At 37.6% G+C, this 17,072-nt stretch overlaps 1 protein-coding gene across 1 annotated transcript in view; it reads left to right on the forward strand.

The window, feature by feature from the left end:
• GARS1 (glycyl-tRNA synthetase 1) overlaps window positions 1-17,072 on the forward strand; it is a 44,229-nt gene that overhangs the window by 9,977 nt on the left and 17,180 nt on the right. Inside the window, exons 2-9 of the mRNA XM_057304410.1 lie at window positions 1,844-1,945; window positions 2,665-2,767; window positions 3,814-3,955; window positions 5,383-5,471; window positions 6,281-6,357; window positions 9,860-10,005; window positions 12,164-12,313; window positions 16,107-16,269. Coding sequence (XP_057160393.1) covers window positions 1,844-1,945; window positions 2,665-2,767; window positions 3,814-3,955; window positions 5,383-5,471; window positions 6,281-6,357; window positions 9,860-10,005; window positions 12,164-12,313; window positions 16,107-16,269 — 972 coding nt within the window. The remainder of the gene's footprint in view (window positions 1-1,843; window positions 1,946-2,664; window positions 2,768-3,813; window positions 3,956-5,382; window positions 5,472-6,280; window positions 6,358-9,859; window positions 10,006-12,163; window positions 12,314-16,106; window positions 16,270-17,072) is intronic.

Consider the following 17,072-nt stretch of genomic DNA (forward strand, 5'->3'; position numbering starts at 1 on the left):
GTGTCAGCTTGTTCAAGGTTTCACAATTAGCTGATCAGGAATTAAAACCCAGTCTCTAATCTCTCATAAATACTATGTTTTACAGACTTGTTTAGGTGTAGGGTTTTTTTTTTTTTTTTGTATGTTTGGATTTCATGGTGCTTCCTAAATCTGAGAATTCGTGTCTTTGAGCAGTTATGGAAAAATTCATAGTCATTATCTTTTCAAATAGAACATTTAATTTTCTTTGAGAATTCCGGTTGGATGAATGTCAGGCTCTCTTTTTTCTGTGTCTCATTACCCTGTTTATATTTTTACATCTTTGTCTCTCTGCTCCATTCCATGGATTATGCATGGATAATTTTTTCAGGTCTGTACTCTAAGTCACTAATTCTCTCTTCAACTTCGATCTGCTGTTTAACCTATCCAGTGAATTTTTAATTTCAGTGATTCATTTCTAGATCATCTATGTGGTTCTTTACCCCCTTATTTATGTATTTATTTATATTGAAGCATAGTGACACACAATGTTATATAAGTGTACAGCATAGTGATATGACAAGTTTATATGTTATGCTATGCTCACCACAATTGTAGCTCCCATTTGTCACCATACAGTGCTATTACAGCACCATACAGTACCTTATGCTGTATCTTTTATTCCTGTGACTTCCTCATTCCATAATGAGAAGTCTTTATCTCCCACTGCCTGTCACCCGTTTTGGCCCTCCCCCACTCTTCTGTTGTCTTCTTGGACCCGACCCTGTGTGGTCATTTGTCAGGTTTCCTGATTGTTTTTGATAGTTTCTAGTTCTTTGCTCATGCTTTTGACTCCTTTCCTTTCCCTTCTTTTCCCTTCTTTTCCCTTCTTTTCCCTTCTTTTCCCTTCTTTTCCCTTCTTTTCCCTTCTTTTCCTTTCTTTTCCTTTCTTTTCCTTTCTTTTCCTTTCTTTTCCTTTCCTTTCCTTTCCTTTCCTTTCCTTTCCTTTCCTTTCCTTTCCTTTCCTTTTTTAACGTCTTAAGCATTTACAAAGTGTATTTGATCGTTCTAATACTTTGGAGGCTCTCCTTCTGTTATTTGTCATGTCCACTGAGTCTCACCTATGGTGGCTTGAGTTGAATGCTTACTATTTAGGTGAACTTGACCTGTGAGAATCCTAATAGGCCTACTTCTCTAGAGAGCAGTTACTTTTGTTGGGAACCCAAAGGCTCTATGAATTCGACAACTTTAATTTCTCAGCTTGAAATTTCCTAGACCGTATAGGTAATGTTTTGTTTGTTTGCTTTTTCGGATTACTTATTCCACCGCATTACCATAAGTGTGGGAATCAGTGTACAGGTGGTAGGTTGTTGGAAGTGAACAAAGTATTTCTAGAGAAATCATCAAGGAAAAATTCTAACAATTAAGAAAAGGGCAGAGGAATATGAGTTAATTGTGACTAAGAAGAAATGGTCAAAGTAGGTGGAAAACCAGGAGGGTCGTTTTTGTAAGTCAGAGAGAGATTCAAGGGGAGGGTGGTTTATTTATTGGTTCTCTGTGTTCTCAGTACTAACCTTGTTCTTCACAGTTTTTATCAATGCTTTCCTCTCCTCCTTTTCCACCTGTCTCCTCTCCCAAAAGGAAAAAAAGTACAGTAGTACTAACTACCCTTAGAACATAGTTATTTGTATACTTGTGCATTTCGCTGGATTATAAATGCTGAGGGCAAAGACTTTCAGTTATTTATAATGACATCTCACATAATAAACGTTTGAGTGCCTCATTCTTACACAGATACTTTTTAAAAGGCATGCTTAAAAACACATTCATAACTTTTCTTGACTTCCGAAACCAATCCTGAATATAAACTCTCTTTGTTGGCTAGGGAGATCTTGTACGAAAACTGAAAGAAGATAAAGCACCCCAAGTAGATGTCGACAAAGCTGTAGCTGAGCTCAAAGCCCGGAAGAGGGTTCTGGAAGCAAAGGTGAGTCTTGGGATCCTAAAAGAGGAATGTCATCTTTATTTAATCTCTTTGGGTGGGAAAGACCTAGAAAAGTTTCTGAAGGGGTATCATTTGCCTTATCTCTATTTATCCAGCATACCTTCCTATCCTCTACCTGGCTGACTTCTGCTTTCACACCACATCTCAAAATGTCACCTTGTCTATGAAGCCTCTCTGAATACTTCTGACCCACCCCTCCCCTAAATCCTAGATTTAATATACTCCGTGAATTTCCCTGGAAGGCATTGTGCTTGCTCTTTTTTTTTTTTTTTTTTAAATGTGCTTGCTCTTCTTCATGAATTCTTCTATCCCTGGAAATAATGGTTTTGTGTTAAACTTTTTTTCTTTTAAGGAAAAGGTGTATCCATCTGATACCTGCTCCCAGATCTTTCAAACAGTAAATCTCCCATTGGAGTTCTAAGTCATTGTCTCACTACAGTGGTCCACTAACAATTCAGATATTGCTTATCAGTATCTGCATCTAAGTAAGCTTAGTCTTCCTAAATAATTAAGTTAAAGGTATCTTTTCTGTAACTGAAAGGGGGAAAAAACCCTAAGGTTTCTGTTTTTTAAATGCATCAAAATCTTGTCTGATAAATTTTATATTGAATTTTGCTGAGGAATAAACCACATTCACATATATAAATTCGTATTTCCTCTCACCCCAAATAACATGTTTTCTGTTTGAAAATCCCTTACAGGAGCTAGCATTACAACCCAAAGATGACATTGTAGACAGAGCAAAAATGGAAGATACCCTCAAGAGGAGGTTTTTCTACGATCAAGCTTTTGCTATTTATGGAGGTAGGGGATTAATGATGGAGCAATTACGTTGTTGGTGGCTTTACTGTCGTTCTTAAACCAAAAAGATGGCTTTTCAATTGATAAGTAATTGTATCAGGTCACATAAAACAGAGAATATTTTGCTTTTGTTTGTTTAGAACTGGCCATTTGGTGTGAAATCTGTTTATTCCTTTCCGCCCTACTTCTTCTCGAAGACTGCTTTTTTCCATTAGGATGTAGGGAATTATTAGGGGCCCAGGTATGAGGCACTTAATATGTCCACGTACCTATCAGATAGACTCTTCTTTGGAGCAGTCGAGGGCCACTGTAACACTGACCAGCTGTATCGTACACCTTCACACAAGGGCAGTGAGAAGCCAGGGTTCCTAGGTTATTCTTTACGGCAACTGCCAGGAGAAAACATTCTTCATAGGTATGTAGGTAAATCTCTGCATCTTTCTGAATGCTTTCTGAAGGTATGTAGGTAAATATAATTCACTGATTAAATGTACAGTGGTATTTTTCATAGTCAGTGGAGATCATTGCAACAGTATTAGAGTTTTAGTACTTTGCTACTGAAACTTGATTCTAGTTTGGCTAAGCAGATCTCTAAATGTTTAACTTGAGGTTTAAATATAGTGGCTCATCTACCCAAGACGATCCTGGCTTATATATCCAGGAATAAATTAGAGAATCGGGTGCTACAATTCATCATTGTTATCAGCTGATGCAACGAGTTAGATCTATGGCAGAAAACTGTAATCTGTTTTTCATTGTTTCTCATATATGGAGGAACATCTTTTGCTTTTAGTTTTTTGCTAATCCTACTTGGAATTCTTAATATAGAAGTAGTAAATGGAGTAAGAGCTCTTTAATTTTACTTCCGTCAGCTAGCTGGAAATACAGGGTTACTTCCAGTAATCCCTTCAGTATTGAGGGGTTTGAATTGTTGACTTTAATACCTCTTTAGAGAATATGTGAAGTCTTACGGTTTCTTACATCTCCTCGCTTTAATTTGCTCAGAGTGACAAGGTAAAGTACGGATTTTCCTTGTTCATATTTTATAGGTGTTAGTGGTCTGTATGATTTTGGGCCAGTTGGATGTGCTTTGAAGAACAATATTATTCAGACCTGGAGGCAGCACTTCATCCAAGAGGAACAGATCCTGGAGATTGATTGTACCATGCTTACCCCTGAGCCAGTTTTAAAGTAAGAATTCTACTTTGGGGGCTGAAATTCATTAATATGCATATTTAAGTAACTTCTCCTGGTGACAAAAACTACTCATAGTCATTGTAAAAATGTGGAAAATAAAGAAAAACAAAGAAAATATACACCTAATGTCCATAGGCAGCCATGTCAAAATTGTTGTGTTTTCCTGTCTTCTTTCTCTGTAAGTCCTTGTACATACATCAATGTTAGCAGCATGTTATTCATGTAATACAGGTGAACATTTGTTTATGTCATTAAATATTCTTCTAAAGCATTTCTAATGACAGCATAGTATTTTCTTGTGGATATACCATAATTTATTTAGCTACTGCCATATCATAGGCATTTAAATTGTTCCTGGGGCGCCTGGGTGGCTTAGTCTGTTAAGCAGCCTACTCTTGGATCTCAGGGTCCTGGGATCGAGCCCCACTTCAGGCTCTGTGCTCAGCAGGGAGTCCGTGTGAGGATTCGCTCGCTCGCTGGCTCTCTCCCTCCCCACCCCCCTCTTGTGCGTGTGCACTGTCTTCAAATAAATAAATCTTTAAAAAAAAAATAAGTTTTTCCTGATTTTTGAGTCCACCGAACATCCTGATAGATGGATTTTGTGTATATATGATATTTCCTTACTCTGAGTTTTTAGAAGTCCTGGGCAAAGGTGTGTATACATTTAAAATCAACTGCTATTTGTGTTGAAGTGTTAGTACTGAAATTTATTTTATTCATACTAACATTGTTGAAAGCAGGGCAGGATTGCTAGAACATAGAAAGAAAAATCCTTATATTTTCTATCTCATCACTTCATTTAGTGTTGCCTGGTAAAGAGCTAATTTTCACTGTTTGCATCCTTTGGGCTCTCTCAATAATTTCAGCCAATAAAAATAAGATGAATTCCTTATGATGGATCTCAAAGATCAAGACAACCTATTCTTTAGCTGCTTGCTCCGCTAATAGGAACTATGTAAGAGAAAATACCAGTGTCCATACAGTTTTCGGTGGCAGAAAACTCCCTCCTGAAGATTCAGGATCTATACTGAGTTATCGTGAATTCTTGCCTAGTCAAATTCCCCTTGGTTTTGGTCTTTGCGTAAATCATTAATAATGGGATAGGCATGGATTAATTGATTCTGCAAGGTAGCACATACTTTATGACAGCTTGTGGAAGAGTATAATCTAGTTGATGTCTCTTTCCTGTGGGAAGGAAGAGCTTGGAAGAAAGGGTGGAGATAGATTTGAGGAAGAACTTTCTCTGGCTTACGTTATTATCTACTGTGGGTACATCATTATATATATGGGAGCTTCCATCTTCCAGATACACAGATATAAGCTTGATATACTACATATAGAAGGGGGATTATCTTAGAACAGAAAGTTTATGTATTAATTTGTATGAAAATGACAAATTGGCTTGGCATTTGTTAACATAGGACCTCTGGCCACGTAGACAAATTTGCTGACTTCATGGTGAAAGATGTAAAAAATGGAGAGTGTTTTCGTGCTGACCATCTATTAAAAGGTATGGTTTTTCATCTCGGATAAATATTCTTCCAAGTAAAATTGATCAAAACAAAGGGTTTAGGTTAAACTTTTCTCATATTTTTTCTGTTAAAGTTTTTTTGGGGCATAATATACAAAGAGTAAATTGCACAGATCTTAACCATACAGGCAGACCTCATTTTATTGCCCACTACCTGTGCTCAGCAGATACTGGCAGCCCGGGGTCAAGCAGGTCTATCAGTGCTGTTTTTCCAACAGCTTTTGCTCACTTTCTCTCTCTCACATTTTGGTAATTCTTGTAATATTTCAAACTTTTTCATTATTATATTTGTTATAGTAATCAGTAATAAGGACTCGCTGAGAGCTCAGGTGATGATTAGCCTTTTTTAGCAATAAAAATATGTTTTAATTAAGGTATACATTTATTTTTTTAGATATAATGCTATTGCATATTTAACAGAGTACAATATGGGGCAACCAACTTTTATATGCACTGGGAAACCAAAACATTCATTTGACTTGCTTTAGTGCAGTATTTGCTATATAGTGGTGGTTTAGAACTGAACCCATAATATCTCCGAGGTATGCCTGTACAACTTGAGTCCCTTATTTAACAAAAAGAAGTTATAGATGATAATTAGGAATTCTAAGTCAGCAAAAGAATCAGGACGGTATCATGATTCTCCCTGTAAAATCAACCACGGTATTTATATAAAGTGAGAACATTATCCTTGGATTCATTTTTTACCTCTCCAACACTGAAACTCAAAGTGCATTGTCCTTTTAGCCATTGATTGAAATTGACATGTACCAACACTGTTCCTGTAGCTCATTTACAGAAATTGATGTCTGATAAGAAGTGTTCTGCTGAGAAGAAATCAGAGATGGAAAGTGTCTTGGCGCAGGTGAGTACTTTAGAGATGTTATCACAGCAACACAGGTAGGTGCTGTCTTTCTTACAGTGTTGGGTGCCTGTTGAATTCCACATTGTGCTGACCTAGGCCACAATTGTAAGGAAGTGGAGTTTACCTTCTGTCTCTCTTTGAATTTTTATTTTCTTCTCTCTCTACCTTTTGTGGCTAACACTTTAGCCCAAACTAGCAATTCAGTGTAAATAGGCATGAAATTTGTTCTATATCTTTGGAAACCAATTTTCTGGATTTAATAACAAAAACCAGAGGAGTGACTAATGATGAATAGTGTTCAGTCTCGATGTGGAGGTTTGGGGACAGATACCCTTATGAACACTGTCTTATCAGCCACTTGGTCTGCTTCTGGTTGTGCTGTCCCTGACTACATGCAGTTATTCTTTAGAGCCCGATGAGCAGACCCCTGCTTTTCCTATAGATGAAAAGTTTTACAATTTCTATTTAAGTAGGCAAAGTTTACGGAAAACTTAAAAGAGATCATAGAGATAATCTGTTCTGACTTTTACCAAGTGCAGGAATACATTCTATATCAGAAGTAGTTCTGATCCCTTTTTTGGGTCACAGATCACTTTAAAAATATTATGAAAACGGTACCTGTTTCCCCCAGGAAGATGCACACATTCATGTATGTATGTTGCTGATCTGTCACCTTCTGTACCCATTTAAGCAAAATATGTTTCTCCAACACCATGTTTGATCATGAGGTCCACCAAGGCTCACCTCTTAAATTTTATTTACTTCCTTGGGCAAAAAAGTACATACACACGCAGAAACCAGTGCTATATTTATACATATTTTCTTTATATTGGTATATATATGTGTGAGGCTGAATATAGGAATCCCTACCTCTGCATTTTCTCATGAGAATTTACTGGATACTTTTCCACTGCTGCGTTGTTTTCTAAAAATATGCTGATTTTTCCCTGTGGTATCTAGGTTTCTAACAGTAGCTGAGAAATTTTCTCCTTCCTCATTTAAATTGAAAGAAAATCTTAATTTGGCTGTTGACTCATCTGCCAATTTATTTTAGTCCTTGTGAGGTATATTTTATCCTTTGCTTGAAGCTCATTGCTTTAGTATTGTTGCTCATGGTTTAGTAAATCAATTCTTAGATTTTTTTTTTTTTAAAGATTTTATTTATTTATTTGACAGAGATGGAGACAGCCAGCGAGAGAGGGAACACAAGCAGGGGAAGTGGGAGAGGAAGAAGCAGGCTCATAGCGGAGGAGCCTGATGTGGGGCTCGATCCCACAACGCCGGGATCACGCCCTGAGCCGAAGGCAGATGCTTAACCGCTGTGCCACCCAGGCGCCCCTCAATTCTTAGATTTTGACACCGTTATAGCCAAACATTCATTTCTAATTTCCTTTCTTTCCCAAAGGCATGACCTTTATTAGAAAGAAGAAATGAAAAGCACTTCTAATTACCCCTAAGTTACTGTTTCGCATTTAGAATGTTAGACTTACTAAGCTTTTGTGAGTATGTGTCTTTGATCTCAACCGTTTCTTTCATTTCCGTGTCAATTGTCAAAGCAGGAAGTAATTAGTTGATTAATTAAGTCATTTATAGTTTGAACCGTGACTTTCTGTCTCCTATCCATGGTCTTAGAAGAGCAGTCTGTTTTTTTTGTTTTTGTTTTTTAGAGAAAATGTATGTGTGTGCTGGTGAGGGGAGGGGCAGAGGGAGTGAGAGAAAGAGAATCTTAAGCAGGCTCCACTCCCAGCGTGGACCCCAACACAAGAGCCCAATGCAGGAGCCCAAAACAAGGTTCAGTCTCATGACCCTGAGATCATGACCTGAGCCAAAATCAAAAGTTGGATGCTTAACCAACTGAACCACCCAGGCGCCCCAGAGAGCAGTCTGTTTTTTGGTTTGCCATATCAGATATACATACAAGCTGTCAACATAACCTTCAGTGAAAAGTTGGGGACTGTGGTCTAGTACTCAGAAATGGCCCCAGTGGATTCATGGCCAAAGGCCCATGAACCTCCTACAATGTTACCAAATTTTGTTGAATCCATTTCCTGCCTCCTTTTCCTAAATTATTTTGAAGTACATCTAAAACATCATTTTATTACATTGTCTTAAATGTTAATCAGGTTTTCTTGTTTGAATTGTGATCCAGATAAAGTCCATACTTTGTGAGTGGTTGATATATTTCTTAAATCTCTTTTGATCTTTAGGTTCTTTATCTCTAATTTTCCTTGTATTTTCATTAAAAAATTATTTTTTAAAGTTGAGACATTTGCTTCTTAGTGTTTTCTAACATCTAGATTTGGCTGATGGCGTTATTTTGGTGCTATTTCACATGTTCTCCTGTTTCTATATTACTTGTAATTTGGTAGTCCGACCTAGAGGCCCAATCAGATATTTTGGCAAGACACTTAGTAAGTGGTGTCGTGTATGCTGTGTGCCAGGCCCTGTGCTAAGTACTTTACATAGTTAATCTTCATAGTAGCCCTTCATAGTGAAGTAGATGCTGCTTCCCTATTTCACAGATGAGCAAATTGAGGCTCAGAGAGGTTAGGTAAGAACTTACTCTTGAGTCATACAATCTGTAAGTGGTTGAACTGGGCAGTTTACCCAGGTTTTTCTGACTCCAGAGCCTCAGATCTTATGGCCACGAGTTGATTTATCTAATTATTTTGCTTCTGTTAGGAGATTTTTTTTTTTTAAGTTTTGAATGTTCTTCAGTATTAAATGGTTTGTCATAGTCTATTTGAATTGGAGGTCATACATCATTTTAGAGAGTTTCACATTGGTTATCAATTATAAAATGTGCAGTACACTGGAACAAGCAGACATGAATAAGAAACAGTTTCTACCTTGAAGTGCTTAATATCTAGTGGGAAGGAAAAGTTATATGCACATTTAATTAATAGACAGGGAAGTGTACCTGACTCTTAAATATGCAGAGTGGTAAAATGCAACCTCGAAAACTTATTTATGGGACATTTATGGGTGGCTCAGTTGGTTAAGCGTCTGCCTTCAGCTCAGGTCATGACCCCAGGGTCCTGGGATCAAGTCCCATATCGGGCTTAGCGGGGAGCCTGCTTCTCCCTCTGTCTCTTCCTGCCTCTCCCCCTGCTGTGTGCTCGCTCTCTGACAAATAAATAAAATCTTAAAAAAAAAAAAAAACAACTTATTTAATATGATTTCAGATTCTTGCCAGTCAGCAACTATTATAATTGAGCCAGAGATATTTTTCTTTATCTTTCCTTGTAAAATGGTGAATGTGTGAGTTTTAGGTCGGTCCCAGAAAGATACTCCATTTTTCTGAAATGCTAAATGGTAAATTGAAAAAAAGAAAGTGAACTGGTTATGATTTTAATTTGGGTTTTTTGAAGGTTAGATTAACTTTGTTGTTCTTATTTTGGGTGACTTTTAATGATGGATGGGTTTTATATATACAATACTTTTATGCCCTGTTTTTTTCCTCAGTCTTTTATGTTAATTATTTTCTTTACCTCTCCTTTAGCTTGATAACTATGGACAGCAGGAACTTGGGGATCTTTTTGTGAACTATAATGTAAAATCCCCCATTACTGGAAATGATCTCTCCCCTCCAGTATCTTTTAACTTAATGTTCAAGACCTTCATTGGGCCTGGAGGAAACATGCCTGGGTATGTATCACTTATTCTTTATGTAATAAAGTTACTAAAATTGTTGTAATAAAAAGTAAACATCAAATCAGCCATGAAGGAAAATTTTTGAAAAATGATATGTAGAAAGTACAGGTAAATATTTTAAGGAGAAATAATAACAGACATATTCTTAAATTTGTTCCTTCTAATTCTTTCTGAATATATTTTTTTTAGTGTATGTGATCATTTTTTTTGCTACAAAATAAACAGAAGTCTGTGATCATCATATCTTGTGGTGATAAGGCAGCAGAGATAGTTGAAGAATGATTTTGAAAGTCATTGAACTTATTGCTAAAGGAGACTTAGAAACCATTTAGTTTAGATCAACACTGTCCAATAGAACTCTCTGCAGTGGTATAAATACTCTATAATCTATGCTATCCAATATGGTAGCCACTAGCCACATGTGGCTACTGAGCACTTGAAAGGGTGTTAGTGCTTCTGAGGAACTGAACTTTAAAATGTATTTAATTTTAGTTAATTTAAATTTAGGCATTTGACTAGTGGCCTACCATACTGAACAACATAGGTTTAGCTTGTTATTTAAAAGATGTGGTTTTCACAGTAAAGAAAGGTGAACAGTTTATAGTATGATCCAGAACTAGAATTTATATTGACAGATTCCCTCTCAGTGTTAACAAACTTAGCCAAAGTATTCCACTTCATAACTTCTGATGTTTTTCTTACGGTCTCATTGTAGGGTCATCGAGGGTAGGCTTTGGTTAGATGAAGCTAGATAGATCATGTTTCCTGGAGTAGAACTAAAGAATAATAAAAATTAATTGTGACAGAATGTATGACTGGAATTATTTTAGTCACACACTATGTCAACTTAGGATATTTTATGGAAAGAGGCCAAAGGTAAGCCTTTCATTTTGGCAGTACACACAGAGAGTCATTAAATGGGCCAGACCCTCTGACCTGTCCGCCCACTCCTGGGAATTTATCTGAGGAAATAATTCTAAAGGAAAGGAAGCTATATTTATCAAGAGTATATAGATTAAAAGTAGAAATAACTTACTTATCCAAAAACTTGAGATGGTTAAGTAAGTTATAGTAAAGTAGATTGTTTTAGTAGAATACTCTGCAGCTGTTAAATATGAGAAATTTTTATGATTATTTAGAAAATGGAAAAATAAAGGATACATCATTTTACACATTTTACTTATAAATCATGCACAGAGGAGTGCCTGGCTGGCTTAGTTGGTGGAGCATGTGACTCTTGACCTTGGGGTCATGAGTTCAAGCCCCGCGTTGAGCATAGAGTCTACTTAAAAATAAATTAAAAAACGAAATTTAAAAGTCTTAACAGCATTTAAAAAAAAATGCGTGTCAACTGTAGTTATACTTCTTTTGGATGAAATCTGGAAAGGACCGCCAGAACGACGAGTTGGTGTATGAGAGTGAGAAGAGGGTACAATTCTGTTTTATTTTTTTCTTTGTTTTAAAGTTCTTTTCATAAAATGTTTATTTTGAAGTAAAGTGTTGGGAAACTTTCTTAGCTGATGTGTTTGCAAATAATATTTTCTGTAAAATTGAGAAGAGGACAATGGCTATCATGGTGTATTTGCTTGACTGCATCATTAAAACATGGAGAAAAAGAGAAGCCGTTCTCTGGCTGGAAATGTAGACTACCACAAAGGAGAAAATGATGGGAAAAACCTTGAAATTTGCCTGGCCTGGTGTGATGATAGTGATGAGTGAGCTCTAATGCTGAGTGTGAGCCCATCCGGGCTTCTTTGTAACCACAGTTACACTCTGATACCTGGGTTAACAGGCATATACTTAGGCAAGGTCTTATTTTCAGAAGAATCTGAATTGTTGTCCGCCTCCATGTAAATAATCAGGTTTTAGGGACATTGAGAGAGAGGTGGTATATGACTTACTGGACTGATAAAATGGCATTTCTAATATTAATATTTCCATACCTGTTGCTTGATATATTCTCTAACACTCGCCTGAGAATGTTTGGTACCAAGGAAAATGTCTACTCCTCCTAATCCTTTGCTTTAGAGCATATACGTACTGCTTTGTGTGAAAATAGTATATTTAGGACTAGGATTTGTATCTAGAGTTTCCGATTTTTGGAAAACTTAATTTCTTTCCTTCTAACAGACTGATTTATTTACATTTGTAGGTACTTGAGACCAGAAACCGCACAGGGGATTTTCCTGAATTTCAAGAGACTTTTGGAATTCAACCAAGGAAAGTTGCCTTTTGCTGCTGCCCAGATTGGAAATTCTTTTAGAAATGAGATCTCCCCTCGGTCTGGGTTGATCAGAGTCAGGTACTGCCCATATTATTCTTCCATTACAATTTGTGAATGAGCTCAGCATTGAATGAGAAAGGGAACCTTGCTATGTTGAAACAGTTCTGCTTCATTCTTACGTGACCATGTCTTTATTTTTGTCCTCCAAAAAACGATGTTTTATGTTTGTAATCTCTGGGATATCAGGTAGTTGTGAGTAACTCATGAGAACTTGAAGTGAGGGAAGGTGAAGGATAGATCACATTTCTCACCTGCTCCAAAATGATCTTTCCCCCTTGTTTGTCATATGTTTAGAGGATGGCAGGATCTTAATTGTCTAAACCAAGGCATTTTCTGGCAGTGGTGATGTATGTAAGTGTAGGGTGAAGTGGGGCTGCGTGACAATTATGAGGGGAGTGTCCAAGGCTGGGTGTGTCCTGCTGGGTGTCCAAGGCAAACGGTAGTGCTGGAGTTGGGTGTTTCCATAACCAGCTGACATTCCTCCAGACCCTTGAGGTGCCTATATGACAGGCCAGCTAGCAGGCTGGCTTCTGTTTACTCTAGTCTGCTCACTTGTCTCAATTCTAATAACCTCCTTTTGCCGGATATATCCAGGAGTGTGTGGGAGGGCATCTTAGCACTTAGTTATGGTTTTCTTTAGAAATTTACTGTGATTTAGCTGCTTATGACTTAAGCTTTTTGTGATTTCTATGTGTTTTCTTACTGATACCCTCTCTTGGCGTAATAAATTCCATGTAAAAAATAAGATATGTGGGTAAACTTAACTATCTTAAAGACTCCAGAAGGATTTTCCACAGCCCCACCACCCCACCCATCTCTTCTTTTTTTTTTTTTTTTTTTAAGATTTTATTTATTTATTTGACAGAGATAGAGACAGCCAGCGAGAGAGGGAGCACAAGCAGGGGGAGTGGGAGAGGAAGAAGCAGGCTCATAGCGGAGGAGCCTGATGTGGGGCTCGATCCAATAATGCCGGGATCACGCCCTGAGCCGAAGGCAGATGCTTAACCGCTGTGCCACCCAGGCGCCCCTATCTCTTCTTTTTTCTAACTCACTATAATTACAGGCTTCAGTCATAGCATATCCCAACCACTGACTCTACATCAAAGCACCCAAAGCACCTGCCTAATCTTGTTAGTCCCCATGACAGCCACTGAGGAAATGCCCCGATGTATTGACCAAACTGATTCTTCAGGCCTATGATTGGTTCAGCCTTCTGAACCAGGGGGTACCACGTGGAGGAAGGGCCTTACACAACTTAGAGAAATGGGGTGGGAGGGATCCCTGTGGGCCTTCGTGCGGAAAGAAGAGGTAGTCAGAAACTTTAACCAGCTATAATAACAATGAAAAACTTGTCAGGCTTGAGTCTGTTTTACTTCCTGGCGTCTGGGTTTTTCTGCCTCTCTTTTTCCTATTGTTTTTTGGCTTTCCATCTGTTCCAGTAGTGTCTTCAAGCATGCTTCCAAAATACTGAGGAAGCCCAGTAAGACTGACTTTGTCTAAAGCCAGTGTTTTGGACAGGATTTATATAACGTAGAGTAGCTCTTGGAAGTTATAAAAGAACCACAAAGTAAGGCAAAACCTGGGGGCTGTGGAATAGAAAGTGGTAAATCGAAAAAGCTCCTAACTGAGGAGTGATCCTAGGAGCTAACTGGTAAAGCAGGTCCGTGGGGCTTCCTTGGTCATTTTTAGATTTTGGTTATTTTCACTTTAAAGCATCCTATCTGTATTCTGGCTGGTTTTTGTTATATGCATCTGTAAGATCCTGACTCAAGTCCACTCATTCTTCCACAAGCCAGTATCCCGACGGTTTTTGTTCCATGGCTAGTATTTGTTTAGTGTTGCGATTTCTTCTTGATGACGTAGAGTTACCAGGTGATTAGTCTTTGCATGGCTGTGATTTCTTTTATTTAGGTTGGGAGTTAGACTGTTCATACGAAATTTTTAAAAATTTATTTTTATTTTGATTGGCTGGTTCTGTCTTCTAGACTATATGTATTACAGTTTTCCATGGTTCAGGTACAGTCTCTGCACTCAAAGACAAGAGACCACTGGTAGAATCACTGTTAGAGTTGATTTCCATCTCCTGTCTGTGAGCTGGGATTATTTGACAGAGCAGATGGAAAGGCTTTGGCAGCAGATTATTTTGGGATTCTGGGCAGAGCCCTTTGCATTTTGATATGCTTTGCATTTTAGATGTTCTGTTGCTATCTGCCAACCTATAAGCTATGTGAGGGCAGACATTGTGCTTCGTCTCTGTCCTATTTCTGTGCACACAGAAGATGTTTGATAGTAGTTGAAAGACAAGATATAGGTGCTATAGGACCAAGTAAGAAATACTATTAAAAGATAACATTAAAAAATCAGAGCTCTTTTGCAGTGCATTTCATGTATTTTTAGGACTCATTTAAACAATTTTTCATTACTTCTAAAACATCTGAGATAATCATGAAAGTGCACAAGTAAATGTGTGTGGCGGAGTGTGTTTAAAGAAGAGAGATTTGATTTTGACTCATAAAATTAACTTAAAACACTTTTCCCCAATAGCTGCTTAATTGCCATTCAGAGAAATCTCTTTGGGAAACCATTACTATATGCATATTTCTTTGATCATTATGCAGTTAGCTTGATGCTAGCCTGTTCAATTCATGTCTTATGTCCTCCGCCTTGAATAACACTTTATTCAAGAAGCTGTTACTCTAAAGAATCCAGCTGTATGGTACCATTATCAGTCATTTACTTGTTCAGAGTAATAAAAAGGAAGAAACCAAACTACTATAAAAGCTAAAGAACAATTTCACTTCACTTTTAATTTCCCATTCTTTGAAAAGGAAATATCGGGAACTTCATTTATTATGTATTTATAAAGACTTGCTAGTTCTATAAGGAACACCATTTGATTTGGAAGTCAGTATTCAGTATCTCATTTCTTTTTTGTGTCTGACATTTGCTTAAGTTTTCCTAATATTAAAAACTATCAATCTGTTCTTTAGAAGTTACTTTCCATTGAAAATAATAATCTTTTGTTGTTATGCCTAGTATGGAAGGAAGAACAGATGGGCTGTAGTTAAGATGGTAGAAACAGATTTTATTCAAGACTTAGGGGAAAAGAGATCTCAGTATAGAACAGGGCTCAATTTTGAATATAGCATGGGCAAGAGAGGATTTATAGCCAAGGTGTGGGGTGAGGGGGGTCAGTGGCTAGAAAACTACTAAGAGGGACCATCAGGGGCAAGGCAAGGGGGATTCTGGCTAAACCAACGAAATGGGATCTTGCTGGAAACAGGCCAGGGTGATCAGACACCACCTGGGGGATGGTGGAGGATGACAGACCCACAAAAGATACCAGAGGTGATCACATAGCGGGGGGGGGGGGGGGGGATTCTGGTTAAACTGACTTACCAGGGTTCTTGCTGAAACTGGATTTTACAAAGAACTATACAGATGGGCCTAGGAGGAGGTTTAGGAGCCTGACTAAAATTTGGGCAAGCAAAGAGTCTTTGTCATTAGACAGAAGTTAATATTTGTGGGAAGTTTGATCGTATTTATTTATTTAAAATACTATTTAGGTGAGTTGTAAAGTTTTCATTAATATGTTTAAAAATAATAGCCACCCAGACAAACTTAATCCAGCTTTTTTTTTTTTTTTTTTTTTTTTTTTTTGCCATTCCCTTAGGAAACAACTTTCTGGTTTAGTGATAAGAGATTCCTGTAGTATGAGGGCCTATATACCATTGTAAAGTTGAAAATGGGGGTCTAGTTTATTTTTTATACTTGAGCATGCAGCTTTTATCCCTTATATTTTTGCTTCCAGAGAATTCACAATGGCAGAAATTGAGCACTTTGTAGATCCCAGTGAGAAGGACCACCCCAAGTTTCAGAATGTGGCAGACCTCCACCTTTATTTATATTCAGCAAAAGCCCAGGTCAGCGGACAGTCTGCTCGAAAAATGCGCCTAGGAGATGCTGTTGAGCAGGTAAAATTCTGTAGGTAACTTCATTTAGGTTGTTCTGATTTAGGGTCTGCAGCACTTAGCAGATTCTGTGTACTGGATGACAAAATACTTATTTTAGTAGTCATTTTAGTTTTTATATAGTATTTGTTTTTATAAAGTATTTATCCTACACTGTTATTATAGTGGGAGGAAATTATCTGAACATGCCAATTTGTAGCCAGGGGCTAACATGAAACAAATATTGAGCAGAGCACTTGGAAAAAAGATCTTGGTCTGAGCTGTGGCCTATCAATCCAACTTTTATCAATATGTACTACTTTCGGGGAGACATTTTGACTCACGAGAGCAAGTCCTCTGGATTTTAATCTTTTCTGTGTTACCCGTAGCAGTTTGGATAAAGTCTTGCATAGACTAGAATTTCTCTAATCATTTGTCTAGAGAAGTGAGCGAGTGAAAACTTTCTCATAGTGGCTGCTGCCTGATAGTGGAATGAATCGCCCCAGGGAACAATGAAGTTCCTGCCCCTGAAAATATTCCAGTGGAGTTGGGTGATAACTTGCCAGCCATTTTGCAGAGAAGAGCCCTACAGTGGGTAGGAGATGGGGCTAGATGATTTCTAAGATCCTTCTGGTACTGGAATCATCAGATGATATATACAATAAGGGGTGCACAGACTTCAATGGATAAGGGTATATTAAAATCCCTTCAACATGTCTTATTACTTTTGTTAATTCAGAAGAAATATATCTGCCCCTCTGTAGGGTCATTATTATGAATGGCATTTTGAGTACTGTAGACTTAGAAGGTATGAGGTATTGGGTTGA

The sequence above is a fragment of the Ursus arctos genome, unplaced genomic scaffold, assembly GCF_023065955.2.
Source record: "Ursus arctos isolate Adak ecotype North America unplaced genomic scaffold, UrsArc2.0 scaffold_3, whole genome shotgun sequence".
NCBI classification, from domain to species: Eukaryota; Metazoa; Chordata; class Mammalia; order Carnivora; family Ursidae; genus Ursus; species Ursus arctos.